The sequence below is a fragment of the Rhincodon typus genome, chromosome 12, assembly GCF_021869965.1.
Source record: "Rhincodon typus isolate 14 chromosome 12, sRhiTyp1.1, whole genome shotgun sequence".
NCBI classification, from domain to species: domain Eukaryota; kingdom Metazoa; phylum Chordata; class Chondrichthyes; order Orectolobiformes; family Rhincodontidae; genus Rhincodon; species Rhincodon typus.
Window position 1 is genome coordinate 1984972 of NC_063343.1, and position 20319 is coordinate 2005290.

At 45.1% G+C, this 20319-nt stretch overlaps 1 protein-coding gene across 1 annotated transcript in view; it reads left to right on the top strand.

Annotated features, from left to right (window-relative positions):
* Nucleotides 1-20319, top strand: part of rmnd5b (required for meiotic nuclear division 5 homolog B) — a 33822-nt gene that overhangs the window by 495 nt on the left and 13008 nt on the right. Inside the window, exons 1-5 of the mRNA XM_020521897.2 lie at nucleotides 1-263; nucleotides 6934-7079; nucleotides 11959-12096; nucleotides 13653-13753; nucleotides 18903-19069. The exon at nucleotides 1-263 is cut by the window's left edge and continues 495 nt beyond it. Of these exons, the coding sequence (XP_020377486.1) occupies nucleotides 125-263; nucleotides 6934-7079; nucleotides 11959-12096; nucleotides 13653-13753; nucleotides 18903-19069 (691 nt within the window). The 5' untranslated portion in view covers nucleotides 1-124. The remainder of the gene's footprint in view (nucleotides 264-6933; nucleotides 7080-11958; nucleotides 12097-13652; nucleotides 13754-18902; nucleotides 19070-20319) is intronic.

Below are 20319 nucleotides of genomic sequence, written 5' to 3' on the forward strand. Positions count from 1 at the left end.
TTGTGTATTTGTGTTTAGAGTGTGTTCTGTACCTAGCCTGGGTTCCCTTGTGCAGGTCCTGCTGGCTGACTCTAAGTTATCCCAGCCCTATCTGTGTGTGTCTACCCCTCGGTGTCTCTGCCTCATGGACCAGTGTGTGTGTGTGGAACGGGAGCTGGAGAAAGTGCTGCACAAGTTTCTAATGTATGGGCAGCACTGTGACCGCAGCTTGGAGGAACTGGTACAATATGTCAGCGGCCTCCGACAGGAGTTATCCAGTGCAGGTATGGTACTTGTGTAGATAGGCGATTGTGAAGGGTGTTAATTGAATATTCAAGAAAATTCTACTCTAAAATTGTAAGAGTGATTCAGTCACGAGTCTGACAATTGGCCACTATCTTGGTTTGCATATGGAGTGACCACAGGACCATCTGGAATCATGTCCCTGTAAGAATCAGCAATCAGTGGGGGAAGAAAGGAAGAGACAAGGAAATTGCATGGTGTTAAGAATATCCTAGTAGTTGTTTTGATTGGAGTTTTAAGCAGGTGGAATATTTGGTGTTGCTGTGCTGTTACTGTATAATGTCAAACGTTGTATTTTGATTCTTCCCTGCTTTTTTTAAAAATCTGTTCCTGCATGGCACACAGTTCTATTGAAAATCTGTTCATTGAGCATTACGTGAAATAATATAACATGCAATTTTCTTCATTGTGTTTCCCCCAGCCCTGAAATGTTGAATATCTGTGGTGTTAATGTGTGGGACTAGCAGTCACTGCCACCCCACGTCCTTGCTGCAGTGGAACAACCTCCAGGTTGAGCCTGATATTGACTGCCTTTCAGCTATTCAACTAATGAGGGCCTCAAAGCCCAGCGCGATCATATCCTGATGTAGCTCTTGTACTCCCAGATACTGTTCGGGAGTATACACCCTCCTTTAATTTGGTTCCTGCTCTGATTGAGATCCTCAATGTTTAAAAATACCAATTTAAATTTGGAAAATCACAGAGAACTGGCAAAAATAGTGAGGATATTCCTAATGGAGGAACTGTGGGCACATATTAGCTCTGATGAAGAGTCATTTAGACTCGAAGCATTAGCTTGCTCTCCACAGATGCTGGCTGATCTGCTGTGATTTCCAGCATTTTTTATTTTCAGTACAGATTCCAGCATCTGCAAGAATTTGCTCCTACATGTTAGCTGTTGTTGGAAATGATGTTTCTAGACCTACATACTGCAGTCTGACAGGTTGCTGTATTCTCCACGTTCCTGATTCCAACAAATGAATATAAATAAACAATCGTCTGTTCATGTTCTTTGTCTCCTCTCCCCAATTCTGTGATTTTGAATTTTTAAAAACTTATTTCCAACCGCTTTGCCAAAAGAAAAGAAAAATAGATTGTTTTGGGAACTGTTCCCAAAAATTAACAACCAGGTCTACGGGCACTACAGATGGTGGACTCATCCACTCTGAGACTTGCCCTCCTCATTTCTGGGTATTGTGAATCCCACAAGAGCATTTCACTGAAGCAGTGAGTTTAATTAATGCAATGAGCTGATGTTCATGTTTATTTTTGTGCACATTAAGGACATTGTTTCTACTTGTTTGGTGGCTGCACATTACTTTGGGGGAAAGAAGGATATCTCGCAGGTCTGTGGCTCTGTGTGGTGAGAGCAATATTTTTACTTTGGAACATTGCAATCCGTTTGGTAGCGAAATTACCTAATAATGTATATTACATCCCGTATGTTATATCACACAGTCCCATATAGTGTTCTGCTGAAATTACACCAAATTGTCTATTCGTTGAAACAGATGAAGATCTCAGCTGGCTTTCGAACCAGATTGCTGAAGTTTTAAATTTTTAGATGAATGAAATATCCAGTGTTTGTTTGGCTGAACCACAGTGGTAAATGATATCGGAAGACAGGTCGTTCTTTATCACTTTTCCAAGATAGCGTGCAGCACTGCTCGAAGGAGAGTATTAATATTTTACATTAACCTGTTCAGATGTGTTATGATAAACTTCTGGAGTAGATAGGACTTGAACTCGGAACCTCTGGCCCAGAGGTAGGGATACTACCACTGTGCCGCAAGAGATCTGAGGAGAGAGTATTGTGGAGTGCCTTAGGATGTTGTCTGTTTGGGTCCAGTGAATCACAAATTCCATCATTAACTGTGGGGAAAGTTGAATTCCTGTATTGTGTGATCAGTGGGTAAAAGGTCCAATTTCAGAAATTACTCATTACTTTTCCCATGATTACTTGGCCCAGTTCCCTGTCTTGGAGTGTTGCATGTGCATTCTATAGACTTCTACTGGGATGTTCCCATTTATATTTTTATTGGGGTTGTGGTGAGGGCTGGTTAGAAAGGGTCAGAAAGAAACTATTTCTGTGCTGGCTTCTGCAGTTTGGCTTGGTCGTTGATTAATATCCAGTTCTCTTTCAAAACCCTGTGTCAACATCAGGGACCAAGGAAAGGTAATTTCATAGTCATAACGTTTTCTCAGCCAATGGGAGGTGGGATGGCCTGTCTGTGATGTTCTAAACCCCCTGCAACTGATGTTGGGTCGTGTTCCCAAGCTCATCCCACCCTCTTCCCAATCTCCCCAGCGTGGGTTCTGAAACCTGCTGATCCATGGATCTCGCAGGAAACCAGTTACAGCAAACTTTATTTAACCGGTACCTTAAATCAACCAGCACTCTTGATAAACCGGCAAAAGTATATGCGTCAAATACCGCGATGTCCGTGTATTAATGCTGTAAAGTGTAACAATGATGTTTACATCCCCTGTATTATGTCTATCATTAGTGTGTCTACGTCGATATTTTGAGGGATATCGATGCACTGAAGGTGAGAGTTTACTGCGTGCATGCCTCGTGATTATCCGGAATGTTTGATCAACCGGCACGCTCCTGGTCCTATATGTGCTGGATTAATTTTTAAAAGTTTGCTGTAATCTGGTTGATAAGACAATTGCAAGTTTGTTTAACCCTGGATTCAGAGTTTCCAGTCTCGTGTAGCTACTCCTGGAACTGTCAGAAACTTTTGATTTCGATTTATTATTGTCACACACACCGAGGTACAGTGAATATTTTTGTTCTGCATGCAGTGCAGGCATATCATACCATACAAAAACATACAGATCATAGGGTAATAGAACAGAGCGAGGAATACAAAGTTACCGCTGTAGGGAAGGTGCACAAAGAGTGAGTTCAACATTAGATTTGAAACTTGAGAGGTCCATTCAAAAGTCCTAATAACAGCAGGGAAGAAGCTGTTCTTGAATCTGTTAGTATGTATGTTTAAGCTTTTGTGTTCTGCCAAATGGAAGGGGTTAGAAGAGGTTATAACTGGGGTGGGAGGGGTCTTTGATGATGTTGGCTGCCTTCCCGAGGCGGTGAGAAGTATAGATGGAGTCAATGGATGGAAGGTTGGCTTGTGTGATGGTCTGGGCTGGGTTCACAACTCTCTGTAGTTTCTTACGGTCCTGAACAGAGCAGTTGCCATACCAAGCCATGATGCATCCAAATAAATGCACCACAGAAAGCATTTTATAAAAGTTGGTGAGGGCCCTTATGGACATGTTGAATTTCCTTAGCCTCCTAAGGAAGAAGAGGCGTTGTTCTGCCTTCTTGACTGGGTCACCCTGGTGAATACCCAGTGGGGGTACTCACTGAAGCTAACAGACTGGGGTAGTTATAATCATTGCATCTGAAAAGCTACCCCTCCCTAATTCCCCACCTACACTCACCTTTACTGGCTCCATCCCCGCCTCTTTGACCTGTCTGTCTCCTCTCCACCTATCTTCTCCTTTTTCCATCTTTTATCCGCCTCGCCCTCTCTCCCTATTTATTTCAGAATCCCCTTCCCCTCCCCCAATTCTGAAGAAGGGTCTAGGCCTGAAACTTCAGCCTTCCTGCTCCTCTGGTGCTGCTTGGCCTGCTGTGTTCATCCAGCTCTACACCTTGTTATCCCAACTGAGAGTTTACCGTTGAAAGCTCTCTGTCCTCTTCAGAGAGTGCTACACCAGCAGCAGGACAGAGACCAGCAGCAGTACAATCTGCTCCCCAGCCCCATAGGGCAGAGGAGCTGATCACTCAGATCCTGGTGAGAACCTCCAAAGCAGCATCTCCGACCAGCTCTGTTGACGAGACCAAGGCATGGCTGCTTGGTCTCTCTCAACATGATGAAGGTAGAGTGATAGACGTTGTCTATTCAGCAAAGCTTTCAACAAGGTTCTGCAGGGTTAGATCACGTGGAATCCTGGGGGACCTAGCCAACTGGATACAAAATCTCCTTGAAGGTAAGAGACAGAGGGTGGTGGTAGAGGATTGTTTTTTGGACTGGAGGCCCGTCACCAGTGGTGTCTGACAAGGATTGGTGCTGGGTCCACTGCTTTGTCATTTATATAAATGATTTGGATGTGAACATAGGATTGGTTAGTAAGTTTGTGGATGATACCAAAATTGGAGGTGTAGTGGACTGTGATGAAGGTTATTTCAGAGTAGATGCGTCAATGGGTGTTGGAGTGGCAGATGGGGTTTAATTTATATAAATGCGAGGTGTTGCATTTGGGAAAGGCAAATCAGGGCAGGACTTATACACTCAATGGTAGGGCCCTGGGGAGTGTTGCCAAACAAAGAGATGTAGGAATGCACGTGCATAGTTCCTTGAAAGTGGAGTCACATGTAGACAGGGTAGTGAAGAAGGCATTTGGCATGCTTTCTTTCGTTGGTCAGTCCATTGAGTATAGGAGTTGAGATGTCATGTTGTGGCTGTACAGGACTTTGGTGAGGCCACTTGTAGAATATTGCATACAATTGCGGTCGTCCTTCTATAAGAAAGATGTTGTTAAACTTAAGAGGGTGCAAATGAGATTTACAAGGATGTTGCCAGGACTGCAGGGTTTGAGCTATAGGGAGAGGCTAAATAGGCTGGGGCTATTTTCCCTAGAGCGTCAGAGGATGAGGGGTTTATAAAATCATGAAGGGCATGGATAGGGTAAATAGTCAATGTTTTTCCTAGGGTGCGGGAATTCAAAAGTGGAGAGTATAGGTTTAAGGTGAGACTGGAAAGATTTAAAAAGGACCTGAGGGGCAATTTTTTCACGCAGAGGGTGGTGCGTGTATGGAATGAGCTGCCAGAGGAAGTGGTAGAGGTAAGTTCGATTACAACATTTAAAAAAGCATCTGGATGGCTACATGAATAGGAAGGGAAATGGGCCAAATGCTGGCAAATGGGACTTGGTCAGATTGGGATGTCTGGTCGGCATGGACGAGATGGACCGAAGGGTCTGTATGACTCTGTGACTGTATGTCCCTGCTGATACCTGCAGTTTCTTTAAAAGGAGATGTTCGTGAGTGGGCACGCAAGATCGGTACGCAAGGGGTTGCTCCTGGGCTCTGCAGTTTGACCAAGGAGAGGAGAGCTGGCAGCGAGAGAATGTGAATGTTTGTACCAGTCTGTGCACAGAAGGAAGGTGACAGTATGCGTGGGGTGGGGTGGCTGTGGGACCCAGCTATCGAGGGAAGGACACCAGGGCTGGCGCTGTTTGGATTGATGGGGCTGTGATGTACCCATTGGGAGGAGACAGCGGGATTACGAGGTGTGCTAACCCAAAGTGTGTTCTGCAGGTTACCACTGAGTGGCTGAGAATGTGGCTTTTCCCACCAGCATCCCCCTGTCATGGGGTCCTCAATGCAAGTGGAGGGAATGCCATCCCACTGCCTACTCCCTCCATATCTGCTCAGGTGGTGAGGTTGTCCTTTTTCCCTCTTTCCCTCTTTCCCCCTTGGAAAAGCTCACCTCACCGCAGCCCCTCGGACCTGCTGGGGCAGAGAGCGGGAGGCCCGGAGCATTCCTGGGTATCCTGCTCTTCTCTGGAGTCGCTTACTCCTAACACCATGTGCTGCTAAACCTTGTAACCATTGTGGTCCCTTTTAGTCAGAAGTCCCTCCTTTGAGAAAATGGATATGTCCCACTCCACCCAGCCCCTCTGGGTGGGGAATCCAGAAATAGGATGCTAATTCCAAAACTCTGGAACAGTTCCCCCCACCTCCACCTTTAGGAAATCCAGTTCCTGATCCATAATTGGCCCTGCCTTTCCAGGGATGTTGAATGTTCTTTGGTTACTTCCCCAGTGTTTCTGTACTGTTACTGCTCTTAGAGTAATAAGGATTGTCATCCGCAATATTTTACAACACAAATGCTGGAAAACTCTAAAGAATTCTGGCTGTGATGGAGGGGGAGAGATTGTCACCCTGAGCATGCCATCTATCACAAGTGTCCTTGAACTTTCAAACATCACACATCAAAATGTCAAATGTACAAAGACATGGAGAGGAAACTGTTACATCCATTATTCCAGCCTGGGGCTGGACATATACAAACCCCCTGAATGTTCACATTTCCATCATGAGAAATGAGCCCCTGACTGTGAACACGTCAGTAGATGGGCAGCATGGCCTCAAAGGGACATGGGTCTCCCTCAGCTGTAAGGTAATAGACCCGGTGTTTTCTCCGGCCTTTCTAATAAGCCTGTCACTCAAATTGCCTGCAGCACATCTGTTGTACTTCAAAATAACATATTTATAGATGGAAAGCAATTTTATTTTGAAACCCAAATTAAGTCAAGTGGTTTCCCTGACCTGCAATAAAACATTTACTAGCAAAGCTCTTTAATTAACCTCACAAGGTTAATACTATTTATAATTGCCTATGTTGTCCTATTTAGACAGATGAACAGTGACCTTAAATGTAAAAGTCAAGTCAAACAATGCCTTTGCAGCTACATTTATGACCGTTTCTCCCCGAGAGTCATTGCATTTTAGCAGAGCTCACTGTTCACTAATGGGCTACTGCGTGTAAGTACTGAATAGAAAGGCATTGTGCTCAGCAGGTGAATTTTGGTGGCTAAAGGGTTAAGTTTCTGTTGTGTGTTTTTGTTTTGCAGGTCACCTTGATGCAGAATTGTCAGCGACACTGTCACTGGTCATGTCCCAGTGCTGTAAGAAGATAAAGGACACTGTCCAGAAACTAGCCTCTGATCACAAAGATATTCACGGCAGTGTCTCCAAAGTGGGAAAAGCTATTGACCGGGTGTGTACCAACTCGTAAGGCCATCACAGTCTTTTTCTCTGTCTCTCTCTCCCGGTTTTACTGTTGGCTGCGACCACATTCATCATTGACCTCCTCTAGTCTCACAGCTCTCCGAGATCTCTGTGTTCCTCCAGTTCTTACTCCAATATTGGCAGCCTTGTGTTCATCTGCTAAGCTCCAGAACTCTGAATTGGCTTCCCTAAGTTCTGTTTTGAGACATCCTTTTAAAATCTACCTCTTTGACCAACATTTCACCCTGTCCCAATGTCTCCTCCCAAACTCTGTCCAGTTGTTTGATAAAGCTCCTGAGAGTGTCTTGGGTTAATTTGTTAATATTAAAGTTCCTTTATAAAAATGTTATTAAACATCTGTTTTGAGTTTATGAAATATTGCTGTGAGTGTTGGGGGTGGCGATGGTGCATTCATTAAGTTATTAATTAACAACACCGGTAATTCAGAGACCTGGGGAATGGCCTAGCAAGCCACTCCGTTGAGTCGATAGTCTTTAAAAAGGAAAGGAAAAGAATGAGACCAGAGAAATCACCTGGCATCAACCTAGGCACTGGCAAGGACAGCACTGTCAATCCTGCAAAATCCTCATCCACAACATTTGTGGACTAACACCAAAATGGGGAGAGCTGCCTGGAGCCTAGGCAGCCACAGCCTGACCTAGTCACACTCATGGAATGGTACCTAACAGATAATGTCCCATATACCACCAACAGCATCCTGTCGCTGGCAGGACAGGGGGAGGCGATGGCCTAGTGGTATTATCACTGGACTGTTAATCCAGAGACCCAGCTAATGTCCTGGGGACCCGGGTTCAAATCCTGCCACGGCAGATGGTGGAATTTGAATTCAATAAATATCTGGAATTAAGAATCTAATGATGACCATGAATCTATTGTCAATTGTTGGAAAAACCCATCTGGTTCACTAATGTCCTTTAGGGAAGGATACTGTCATCCTTACCTGGTCTGGCCTACATGTGACTCCAGACCCACAGCAATGTGGTTGACTCTGAACTGCCCTCTGGGCGATTAGGGATGGGCAATAAATGCCAGTGACGCCCTCATCCAGTAAATGAATAAAGGAAAAAATAAAGACCCAGAAGAGTGACAACACAGTAGTATGCAGTCTTCAGCGTAGAGGTGTCCTCAACATTAACTCCCCAGGAAGTCTCAAAATATCAGGTCAAACATGGGGAAGGGGTCCATCCTGCTAGTGAACAATTAAACAACACTTTGGAGGAGTTAGCTACCCAAATACTCCCATCCACGATAATGAGGGAGCCCAGCACATTAGTGCCAAAGGTAAAACTGATATGTTTGTAACAGTCCTCCTCCAGTAGTCCCCAGCATTACAGATACCAGTCTTCAGCCAAATCGATTCTCTCCACATTGTCAAAAAACAACTCGAGGCACTGGATACTGCAAAGGCTATGGGCCCTGACAACATTCCAGCAATAGTACTGAAGACTTGTGCTCCAGAATTTGCCGCTCCCCTCGCCAAGCTGTTCCAGTACAGTTACAACACTGGTATCTACCCAATAATGTGGAAAGTTGCCTGGGTATGCCCTGTGCACAAAAAGCAGGACGAACACAACCCGGCCAATTCCTGCCCTATCGGTCTACTTGCAATCATCAGTAAGGTGATGGAAAGCAGCCCACTTGATTGGCACCGCGTCCACAAACATCCACTCCCTCCACCATCGACACGTACAAGATTCAACACAGCAACTCACCAAAGCTCTATGGATCGTGGCTTTCAAACCTATGACCATTCCCATCTGTAAGGACAGGGGCAGCAGGTACTTGGGAACATCATCACTTGCAAAATCCCCTGTAAGCTACTCGTCCTTCTGACCTGGAACATAAGAACATAAGAACTAGGAGCAGGAGTAGGCCATCCAACCCTTCGAGCCTGCTCCGCCATTCAATAAGATCATAGCTGATCTTTTTGTGGACTCAGATCCACTTACCCACGTTCTCACCGTATCTCTTAATTCCTTTAATGTTCGAAAAAAAATCTACCTTATCTTTAAAAATGTTTACTGAAGTAGCGTCAACTACTTCACTGGGCAAGGAATTCCATAGATTAACAACCCTCTGGGTGAAGAAGTTCCTTCTCAATTCAGTCCTAAATCTGCTCCCTCTAATCTTGAGGCTATGCCCTCTTGTCCTAGCTTTACCTGCCAGTGGAAACATCCTCTCTACTTCTATCTTATCTATTCCCTTCATAATTTTATATGTTTCTATAAGATCCCCCCTCAATCTTCTGAATTCCAATGAATATAATCCCAATCTACTCAGTCTCTCCTCATAAGCCAAGCCCCTCAACTCCGGAATCAACCTAGTGAACCTCCTTTGCACCCCCTCCAGTGCCAGTACATCCTTTCTCAAGTAAGTACTCCAGGTGTGGCCTCACCAGCACCTTGTACAGCTGCAACATAACCTCTCTCTGCTTTTAATCTCAATCTCTTTAGCAATGAAGGACAAAATTCCATTTGCCTTCCTTATTACTTGTTGTACCTGCAGACCTACCTTCTGTGATTCATGCACTGTTTCGTCAGTGTCACTGGAGCTAGTACCTCCTCCCTAACAGCTTTGTGGGTCAACCTACGCCACATGGACATCCACGATTCAAGGTGGCAGCTCACCCCCACTTTCTCAAGGGCTCTAGGAATGGCACAACCCATTCATTCCATGAGTGAATTAAAAACAAATAAACTGATGCTATATCCACTTCTGGCCCTTGTGTCATCCCACTAATGATCTCTCCATAGCTGACTGGAATCCCTGAGCAGGTGGTTACTGCTTTATTCCTAAATGCCCATTGGTTTGAGCATCGTGGATAACCTTTCTCAGAGAACTCGGAGAGCATTTCTGAAGAAGGGTCTAGGCCCGAAACGTCAGCTTTCCTGCTCCTCTGATGCTGCTTGGCCTGCTGTGTTCATCCAGCTCTACACCTTGTTATCTCGGAGAACTCTGATGATTTTGAAGTTTCAGATACATGGTGTCTTAGGTTTTGTTTCTTCAAATTCATTTTGGGACATCGCTTTCTCAAAATAGAATTAATTGGTGAATGATTTCGGGTTTTTGTTTGTTGTTTATTCTGCCATAAAGTTGGACATCACTGACAAAGCCAGTGTACATTATCCATTGCTCTGGGACTGAATGCTTGCTTAGCAAGAGGGCAGTTAAGGGCCAGATCAGGTAAGAATAGCAGATTTCTTAAAAAAAAAGATTAGTGAACCGTTCTTACGATAATCAATAATAGTTTGTAGTTGTCATTGTTGAGACAAGCTCACTGTTCTAGATTTTTTTTTCTGCTTTTTTTTTGTTAATTGAATGTGAAGCCACCATCTGCTCTGGTGGGATTTGAACCCTTTTTCCTCGTAAGCAATATCCTGGGACTCTGGATTATTAGTCCAGTGACATTACTGTAATGACTGGAACAAGGTCAGCCAAATGGACCTCATAGAATATAAGCTTCCTGATTTGGGCTGTTAACCTGGTTAATCCCTGGCTGAGTGTCAGGGGTTCTGCTCATTCTAGGATCCAGCTCTGTGCTAGCTGGGTCAGCGTCATGTACAATGCATGTGTAAATAAAGGGTGGCCTGGTGACAGAATACTGGCCTCTGCTGTTATTTCAATTACCACTGTGTCAGCTTACTAATACTAACACTGGGATTTCTGATCTCACAATTGTGTTGGCTATGCTTGCATTATTAATTTTGCTGGCATTTATGGACCAACAGGTAGTGTCTGATTGCAAATTAAGTAATAAGCAGTTATGTGGTTAGCACTCCTGCCTCACGGTGCCAGGGACCCGGATTCAATTCCAGTCTTGGGCAACTGTCTGTGTGGAGTTTGTACGTTCTCCCCGTGTCTGTGTGGGTTTCCTCCGGGTGCTCCTGTTTCCTCCCACAGTCCAAAGATGTGCAGATTAGGGTGGATTGGCCACGCTAAATTGTCCCATAGTGTCCAGGGATGTGCAGGCTGGGTGGTTTAGCCATGGGAAATGCAGGGGTAGGGGATGGGTCTGGATGGGATGCTCTTCAGAGGGTTCAGTGTGGACTCAATGGACTGAATGGCCTGTTTCCACACTGTGGGAATTCTGTGAAGGGGAGCAATAGGAACATTACTAGTGCCCCCCACCAAAAAAAATACAATGGATCAGATGGCAGCTGTTTAGCCTGTCGACCTTGTTCTTCCAGAATAAACTACAGGGTTTACTGTCTGGGCTGTTCTGTAATCTCTGCTCATATAAAACATTGCTGTCTATTTCTGTGTCCGACGCTATGTTGTACAGACAGGATTGGGGTTTTTTTTTTGCGAACGGCCTATGGGTTTCTCGGTGAACTCCACCTAAGTGGAGATTGCATGTCAGCTGACTAAAGGGACAGTAGGAACTGCCGATGCTGGAGGATCTGAGATAACAAGGTGTAGAGCTGGATGAATACAGCTGGCCATTCAGCATCAGAGGAGCAGGAAAGCTGACGTTTCGGGCCTAGACCCTTCTTCAAAAATGGGGTTAGGGGAAGGGGGTTCTGAAATAAATAGGGAAAAAGGGGGGAGGGGGATAGAAGATGGATAGAGGAGAAGATAGGTGGAGAGGAGACAGACAGGTCAAAGAGGCGGGGATGGAGCCAGTAAAGGTGAGTGTAGGTGGGGAGTTAGGGAGGAGATAGGTCAGTCCAGGGGGGACGGACAGGTCAAGGGGGCGGAATGAGGTTAGTAGGTAGGAGGAGGGGATAGGTGGGAGGGAGGACAGGTTAGGGAGGCGGGTTTTGCGATGCAGTAGGAGGAGGGGAGATTTTGAAGCTTGTGAAGTCCACATTGATACCATTGGGCTGCTTTTTTGTTGTGTGATGTAGAACTTCGACACTGATGTGAGTGGTGTAGGCGTGGATGGTGTCTGGGATTCACCTGAAAAGCAGCAGTCCTTGAGTGAGGCTGTGGTCGAACATTTGTACCGACAGGGACTGCTAAATGTTGCTGAAGAACTGTGCCGGGTAAGTGTGTGTGTGTCTGTGTCTGTGTGTGTCTGTGTGTCTGTGTCCCTGTGTTGGCCATGCAGAGGACAAGGACAGCAAATGCAAGTGGACTCCCCCCTCCCCCCAAAAAAAATGCAATGCACCTTCTTGGCCTGGAATTATAAACTATCACTGGGTCGAAAGCCAAGAACTCCTTCAGAAACAGAAACGTGGGTGTTTGCACGGTGCAGCAGTTGAAGAAAGTGTCTCATAGCCGCCTTCCCAATTAGGGATGTCATCAGTGACACATTCTGGGAATGATTCTTTTTGTTTTAAAAATAAGAAGCTATCTGGATACAGCGCTTCAGCCTTCCCTCTACTGTGAGTAAATATTTTCACTGGGAAAATTCTGATCTCAATCTGAAAGACCAGCAGACGCTATTGGCTGGGATTAGGAAATGTGCTGTTGTGAGTCAAGCAACTTCTTTATTCCTAAATTGTCCCCATCATCCCTGGTGGAAACATCTTGAGCCCCAGATCCACTTTTAGACAGTCTGGAACTTCTGATGAGGGCTCTGTGTAAGATGCTTGTGTGGTAACAGTACATTAGTACGGGCCTGATTTCTACAGACAGTACATGGATGAAACTACTAGACCAACTGTGTTATGGAGCCATACCCCTATTACCACCAGCTGGTGGGTCAGTTACCCAAGTACAGGACTCTGATTAAAGACAATTGGGAAATGAAAGCGGGCAGACCGAAAGAATGTGTAACTCGATTTGCCATGCAATCTGGAGTGCCCTGCCTGGAAGGGTGGTGGAAAATCTAATAGTAACTTTCATAAGGGAATTGATCAGTCCTTCCAGAATCACAAAGAACAGTTACAACAGAGAATGAGGCCATTCAGCCCATCATGTCCGTACAGGTTAAAAAGAAAAATTTGTGGGGAAAGAGCATGAGAAGTGGGACTTATTCAAAAACTCCTCTTCAGCAGCTAGGATGGACATATGGCCAACTCCCGTCTGCATCATTCTGTGATTGAGGCTCTCTCCTTTGGTGAAGGGGAGAGGTGTGGTTTTAAATTACAAAGTCTATCTATAGACTTGCATCTATGCAACGTCCTTCACAACTTCAGGAAGAGCTTTCCGTTCAATTAGGTAGTTTTGAAGTGTAGTCACTGTTACAAAGTAAGAAAGGCAGGAACCAATTTGTACACAGTAAGGTCCCACTGAATAGCAATGAATTAGTGAGCAGATCATCTATGTTAACGATGTCAGATTGGCTGGGACAGCAGGGAGGCTCCTTTAAAAGTGTCACGTGATCTTTTGGTATCTACCTGAGGGGACAACTGGCGCTCCCAACAGTGCAGCAACCCTTCAGTATTGTAGTGAGAGTCAGCCTGGGTATAGGCCTCTGGAGTGAGGTTCTATGTTCTATGTTCTAAAGTCACGTTATCCTGACTGAGATCAGGGACTGTCACTGCCCACACCAACACGCCTGGATTACAGCAGTTGCTATAAATTCCGGTACGGTGTTAGTTGTTATTTCTGAGTACTGAACCCATTGTGATTAATCCCAATTGTTTTCCTCTAGGAATCCGGGATATGTATTGACCTCAGTCAGAAGGAACCCTTTCTAGAATTGAACAGGATCCTGGAGGCACTGCGAATGCGTGACTTGAGGCCAGCATTGGAGTGAGTCACATCCACCTTTTTACCCTTCCCTTCCCGTGACTGATTTTCACCCCCGCTCCCCCCCCCCCCCCCCTCCCTTTATTAGGTGACCCGGTCTCCTGAGAACCTGACACTATCCACAGTGTTGTATAGCTCCAACTCTTCTCACTGATTCTCCGAGCACTTTGAAGATCTGGGGATGACTTCTCTTCCATTTCTGAAGGGGGCAGCCTCGCTAACTCCGAGTCATGCGCAGATTTTGACATAAACTTCATTCACTGATGCTGGCTTTAGAAAGAATGGCGTCACAGTTGGACAGGATAGTGAAGAAGGCATTTGATACACTTGCCTTCATTGGTCAGTGCATTGAGTATAGGAGTTGGGAGGGTCATGTTGCGGCTGTACAGGACATTGTTTGAGCCTCTTTTGGAATACTGCGTTCAACTCTGATCTTCCTTCTATAGGAAAGATGTTGTTAAACTTGAAATGGGCATAGCAAAGATTAACAAAGATGTTGCCGAGATTGGAGGGTTTGAGCTATAGGGAGAGACTGAATAGGCTGGGGCTATTTTCTCTGGAGAGTCAGAGGCTGAGGGGTGGCCCTGTAGAAGTTTATAAAATCATGAGGGTCATGATAGCATGAATAGTCAAGGTCTTTTCCCCAGAGTAGGGAAGTCCAAAACTAGAGGGGCATAGGTTTAAAGTGAGAGGGGAAAGATTTAAAAAGGACCTAAGGAGCAACTTTTTCACATAGAGGGTGGTGCGTGTATGGAATGAGCTGCCAGAGGAAGTGGTGGAGGCTCGTACAATTATAACATTTAACAGGCATCTGGTTGGGTACATGAATAGAAGGGTTTAGAGGGATATGGGCCAAATGGGACTAGATTAATTTAGGATATCTGGTCGGCATGGACGAGTTGGACCGAAAGGTCTGTTTCCGTGCCGTACAGCTCTCGGACTCTGTCACTTTTTTTTTGGCCAGGTGTCTTGCCAGCTTTGTGCACTTTTAGTAAGAATATTACACGGAAGGCTGCTGAAGTCCTGAGATGTGCTGTGAGATCTGCGTTGATATAGCTGAAGCACTTGGCTTTCCCTGCATTTGTTCTGCTTCCCCCCCTCAATCCCCTTCATTCAGGGACACACGATGGTGTGATACAAGTCCGCCTGCTTTTCGATTTGGCGCAGTTTGGGTTTTGACTCTGGGAAAGCTGTACCCAGAGGGACTCGTGTAGCAATAATGCTCCAGGAATCTACCTCCCTGCTGTGACCGCTGTGTCAAAGATCTGCCATTATTGGCCTATCACTAAGGCAAGGTTGTTTCATCTAACCAGACACCGGTCTAGGAATTCACATGAAAAATGTGAGGGTTTTTGAGGCAATTCTCCTTTTTTTTATTTTTGGGAAAGTTGCTGGCATGTGGTGTTCCCTCAACACCGGGGAACAGCCTGAGATGAGTTATCTATTCCTCGCCCCTCCCTTTAGAAAGTGAGACTTGCTGAAAGCCATGATCGGAGCAAGTGTTTCCTGGTGCTGATTCCAAACTGCACCGTAGGGCCTGCAGGGTACGTGGTTCTAATGCTTTTGTTCTTTGAATTTGCCCAGGTTGTCGGCAATAATTTAGACAGCAGTGTGATGGTGTCCAATTTCAGACAGATCTGTTCCCTTGGTACAGGAGTAGTATTTTTCATTTGCACTGGGTTGGTGCATGTGGGAGTTGGCAGTTCAGTGCTCGATAGCAAATGGCAGTGTAGCATTCTAACAAATTACCTAATTCGGCCTGTAATATACTGGGAGACTAGCAGTTTGCAGTGAGATGTGAGAAAATGACCATCGAAGTATAAATAAGGACAGCTGTCGTCACCATAATGCCTAACTGCAGCCACTCTTGGCGAAGCATTCAGAAACAAGACTTGAAAACTCCACAAAGTAATTCAGTTTAATTTTCACACACCTTTTAAATAACCTGTGCTGCAGGTATGCCTGCTTTGATGTTGTTCTGTAGTTTCAGTAATATTTCTTTAAATGCATCGTGTGAATTCGCACACATGCCCTGACTTTTTGGCCTGCCATTGGAGTAACCGAAGTGAACAAATCTTGACCGTTTTTCTTGGTTCTAAAGCTGGTACTTTGCCCAAATTCAGCACAAATGATGAATGTTTCTTCAAATGATCAAATAAAGTGATAGACTCCGTGAGACTCCATAAACCTGCTCAACACCACCACCTCCTGGCCAGCACCAGTAACTGTTTATTGGAAGCAACTGTTTGCAGAATTTCCATTCTAAGTGTTTATGTAGGCGGTGTTCAATGCTAACTGTTGGTATAAACAGCTTGACGATGTTTTGTAACAACGGGAAATTGAATAGGAACTGCACGTATAGACATACTATCCATCTTGGTCCTTCTCTCCACGTGTTGTTTTTGACACAATTGATGACACCTCCCCAATTTGTTTCTCCTCCTGTGTCTATCTCAATGGGATTGCCCATTCTAGCTTCCATTCAGACCTGCAATCACAGCCTGAGTGACTCCGTTCTCCTCCCATCCAGCCACTCCGGAGCTCCCAAGGATCTGTTCCAGGCCCCCTCTGCTTCCTCCTTCACATAGTCACACAGTATGGAATCAGACCCTTCGGTCCAACCAGTCCATGCTGAACATAATCCCAAACTAAACTACTCCCACCTGCTGACTCCTGGCCCGTATCCTTCCAAACCTTTCTCATTCGTGTGTCCATCCAAATGTCTTTTAAACGTTGTAATTGTGCCCACTTCCTCAGAAAGTTCATTCCACGCGCAAACCATCCTCTGTGTAAAAGAAAGAAGTTTGCCCCTCGTGTTTTTTTTAAATCTTTCTCCTCTCCCCTTAAAAACATGCCCCCAGTCTTGAAATCCCCCACCCTAGGGGGAAAGACACCTACCATTTACCCTATGGATCCCCGTCATTATTTTAAGCACATCCTGTTTTTTTTATCTCTTTATTCTTCCATGTGACACAAGGGCATCGCTGACTAAGACAGCATTTATTGCCCATCCCTAATTGCCCAGAGGGCAGTAAAGTGTCACCTATATTGCTGTGGGTCTGGAGTCACATGTAGGCCAGACCAGGTAAGGATGGCTGATTTTCCTTCCCCCAACTGGAACTAGCAAACCAGATAGGTTTTTACAACAGTGGTTTGCTGGTCATGATTGCTAAGAGACCAGCTTTTATTAATTAAATTTAAATTCCACCAGGTCGTGGTAGGATTTGAATCCGTGTGCCCAGAGCATTAACCTGGGCCTCTGGGTGTCTAGTCCAGTGACATTCCCGCTCCGCTGCCATATCCATGTGATTTGGCAATGTTATCCAGAAACCTGGCCCAGCTTCCACGTGTACTCCGATGACCTCTAACACCCATCTCAACTCCTCCACTCATTCTGTTTCAATGCCATCCTTCCCTGAATGAGCTCCAACTGTTTTTGTCCCCAGTTAAACATCGAGAGGACCAAACCATTGCCTTCAGTGCAACTTAATTCACCCCCTCAGCAGAGATTTTGTGTTTAACCCAATGGTTCACATCCTGTGCTTGCTGACCTAAATCAAACACAGCCTCCAGTTTATAATTCTCTTCCTCTGTTTTTTTTATCTCCTTGTCAAAAATCCCTTCTTGTCTTCACCAAGTTCTGGACCTGTTTTTAGCCTTTTAACTCTTGAAAACCATAATTCCCTCCAGTTCTGGCATTTTGTACCCCACCACCGTCACAGGCTCCTCTGTGACCAAGGCCTTTCTGGAATACCCTCTCTACATCTTTTTCCCCTCAATTTTAAAATAAAAGATCCTGATATCCTTGTGCACCAGTCGCTGAAGGTAAGCATGCAGGTGCAGCAGGTGGTAAAGAAGGTAGGTGGTTTGTTGGTCTTCATTGTGAGAGGTTTCGAGTACAGGAACAGGGATGTGTTGTTACAGTTATACAGGACCTTGGTGAGGCCACATATGGAATATTGTGTGCAGTTTTGGTCTCCTTTTCTGGGGAAGGATGCCCTTGCTCTCGAGGGAGTGCAGCAAAGGTTTACAGGCTGATTCCGGGGATGGCGAGTCTGACGTATGAGGAGAGATTGACTCGGTTGGGATTGTTTTCGCTGGAGTTCAGACGAATGACGGGGGGATCTCATAGAGACTTTTAAAATTTTAACAAGACTGGACAGGGTAGATGCAGGGAGGATGTTCCTGATGGTGGGTGTGTCCAGGACCAGGGATCACAGTCTGAGGATTCGGGGTAGACCATTTAGGACACAGATGAGGAGATGTTTCTTCACCCAAAGAGTGGTGAGACTGGAATTCCTTACCATAGGAAGTAGTTGATGCCAGAACATTGAATGTATTCAAGAGGTGACTAGATATAGCGCTTGGGGCGAATGGGATCAAAGGTTATGGGGAGAAAGCAGGATTAGGTTATTGAGTTGAATGATCAGCCATGATCGTGAAGAATGGTACAGCAGGCTCGAAGGGCTGAATGTCCTCCCCCTGCTCCTATCTTCTGTGTTTCTATGTTTAAGATTCGCCACAAATTTCACCTCTTGTGGTCAGTGGTTTTTATGTCCTAACACTCCTCTTGGGTGAGATTCCATTTTTATCCGATAACCCTTCTTTGTAGCTGTTTGTCGGTGTTAAAGACAGTATATCAATCTGAGCTGTTAGTGTCCACCAAGTGCTGTAAGTTGAAATAAAGCAGATATTCACTTTTTTTTAACGTGCTGCTTCTGTGTTAATTCACACCGTGTCCTGTTCCCCTGATATTATAGCTGGCTGTAATAATTTACAAGGGGGTTGTGGTTGATTTTGCTCAATGAGCTGCACAGTTTGAGTATTGTGATGCATAAAGCCAACAGTGCGAGTTCAATCCCTGTAGTGACTCAGCAATATATGGAGGTCTGTCTCCTCACCTTGTTTATGAAGTGATTTATCAGCCATACATAACCAGCATCACTCTTGCTTACACTCTCTCTCTCTCACTCGTGAGAGAGGTGCCTTTGATGCTACAGCTCCTTCCTGCGTTGAATGCCGGTGTGAAGCATTGCTTTTGGCACTGACTTTGAGGGCCCCATTTCTGTGAGTGTCGATGTGCGTGATGTGAGTTTAATGGGAGCTCTCCTTGTTCGACCCCAGCTTTATTGGTGTGTTTCTCCCCTCTCAGGTGGGCTATGGCCAAACGGGAGAAGCTGCTGGCTTTAAACAGCACGCTGGAGTTCAAGTTGCACCGATTATATTTCATTAGTCTGCTGACTGGAGGGGTCATCAACCAGATTGAAGCCCTGGAATATGCCAAGAACTTCCAACCCTTTGCCCAACAGCATCAAAGAGGTCAGCCTAGCTCTCTAAGTCAAATGTTTTAAAAGGGGGGGGTTTGAGTTTCAACCTGTACAGTTTAGAAGTGAATTGGACTGTGGGATTATAATGGAGGCTGCAGTTGTAGAATGGAATGCAGTGTTCAATCAGCTAGCTGTGATTATAATTTAATGGGTTTTGTTCATTCTTCTTGCTCCTGTCTCCCTTCTCTTATCCCCAAAGCAGTGACATTCCAATAATATAAAATGCCTATGTTAAAGATGCTGTATCAATGCAAAGTATTGTTGTTAGCTGTAGATTCACAAGTGATAGGGAACCCTCTGGTATCTTATGAAGAAAGTATGAACCCTGGCAGGTTATTTCCTTGGAGGAGCCTCCAATACAACCTGCTGTCTGCACAGGCGTAAATTACTTAAATTGCAGGGTTGGAAATTCGAGATTTCTTCCCTCCCTAAGCGAAGCACTGACAGCAATCTTGTCTCCCTGTATTTTTATATTTATCTGTCTGTGTCATTACAGCTAATAATACACAAGACAAGAACAGATTCGTGGAGTCACAGAGTTATACAGCACGGAAACAGACCCTTCAATCCAACCAGTCCACGCCAACCATGTTCCCAAACTACACACCTGCCTGTGTTTGTCCCATATCCCTCCAAACCTTTCCTATTCATGTACATGTCCACATGTCTTTTAAACGTTGTAACTGTACCTGCATCCACCACTTCCTCTGGCAGTTCGTTCCACATATGAGCCACTCTATTTTTAAAACAAAAAGGTTGCCCCTCATGGCCTTTTTAAAATCTTTCTCCTCTCACTTTAAAAAATGTCCCCTGGTTTTGAATACCCCCACCCTAGGAAAAAGACTTCTGCCATTCCCCTTACCTATGCCCCTCATGATTTTACAAACCTCTATAAGGTCTCCCATCAACCTCCTACACTCCAGTGAAAAAAATCCCAGCCTGTCTTAAACCTTCCATTCCCAGCAACATCCTAGTCAATCTTTTCTAAACCCTCTCCAATTTAATAATATCCTTCCTATAACTGGGTGACCAGAACTGCCTGATCTTTATGGCTTAGTTAATGACTGGTTGCACTCCCTAAACCATTGAGCACGTGAACACCCCGAGCGTTCAGTGAGACTTAATTTGTTAACTGTCAATATCAAACCATTGCCAAAGGTCAAAGGCAGTGATTCTCAATGTTTTGTTCTTTTGCCTGAAGGATCTCTCTTTAAGTATAGTCATGGATTCACCCACCTCCTG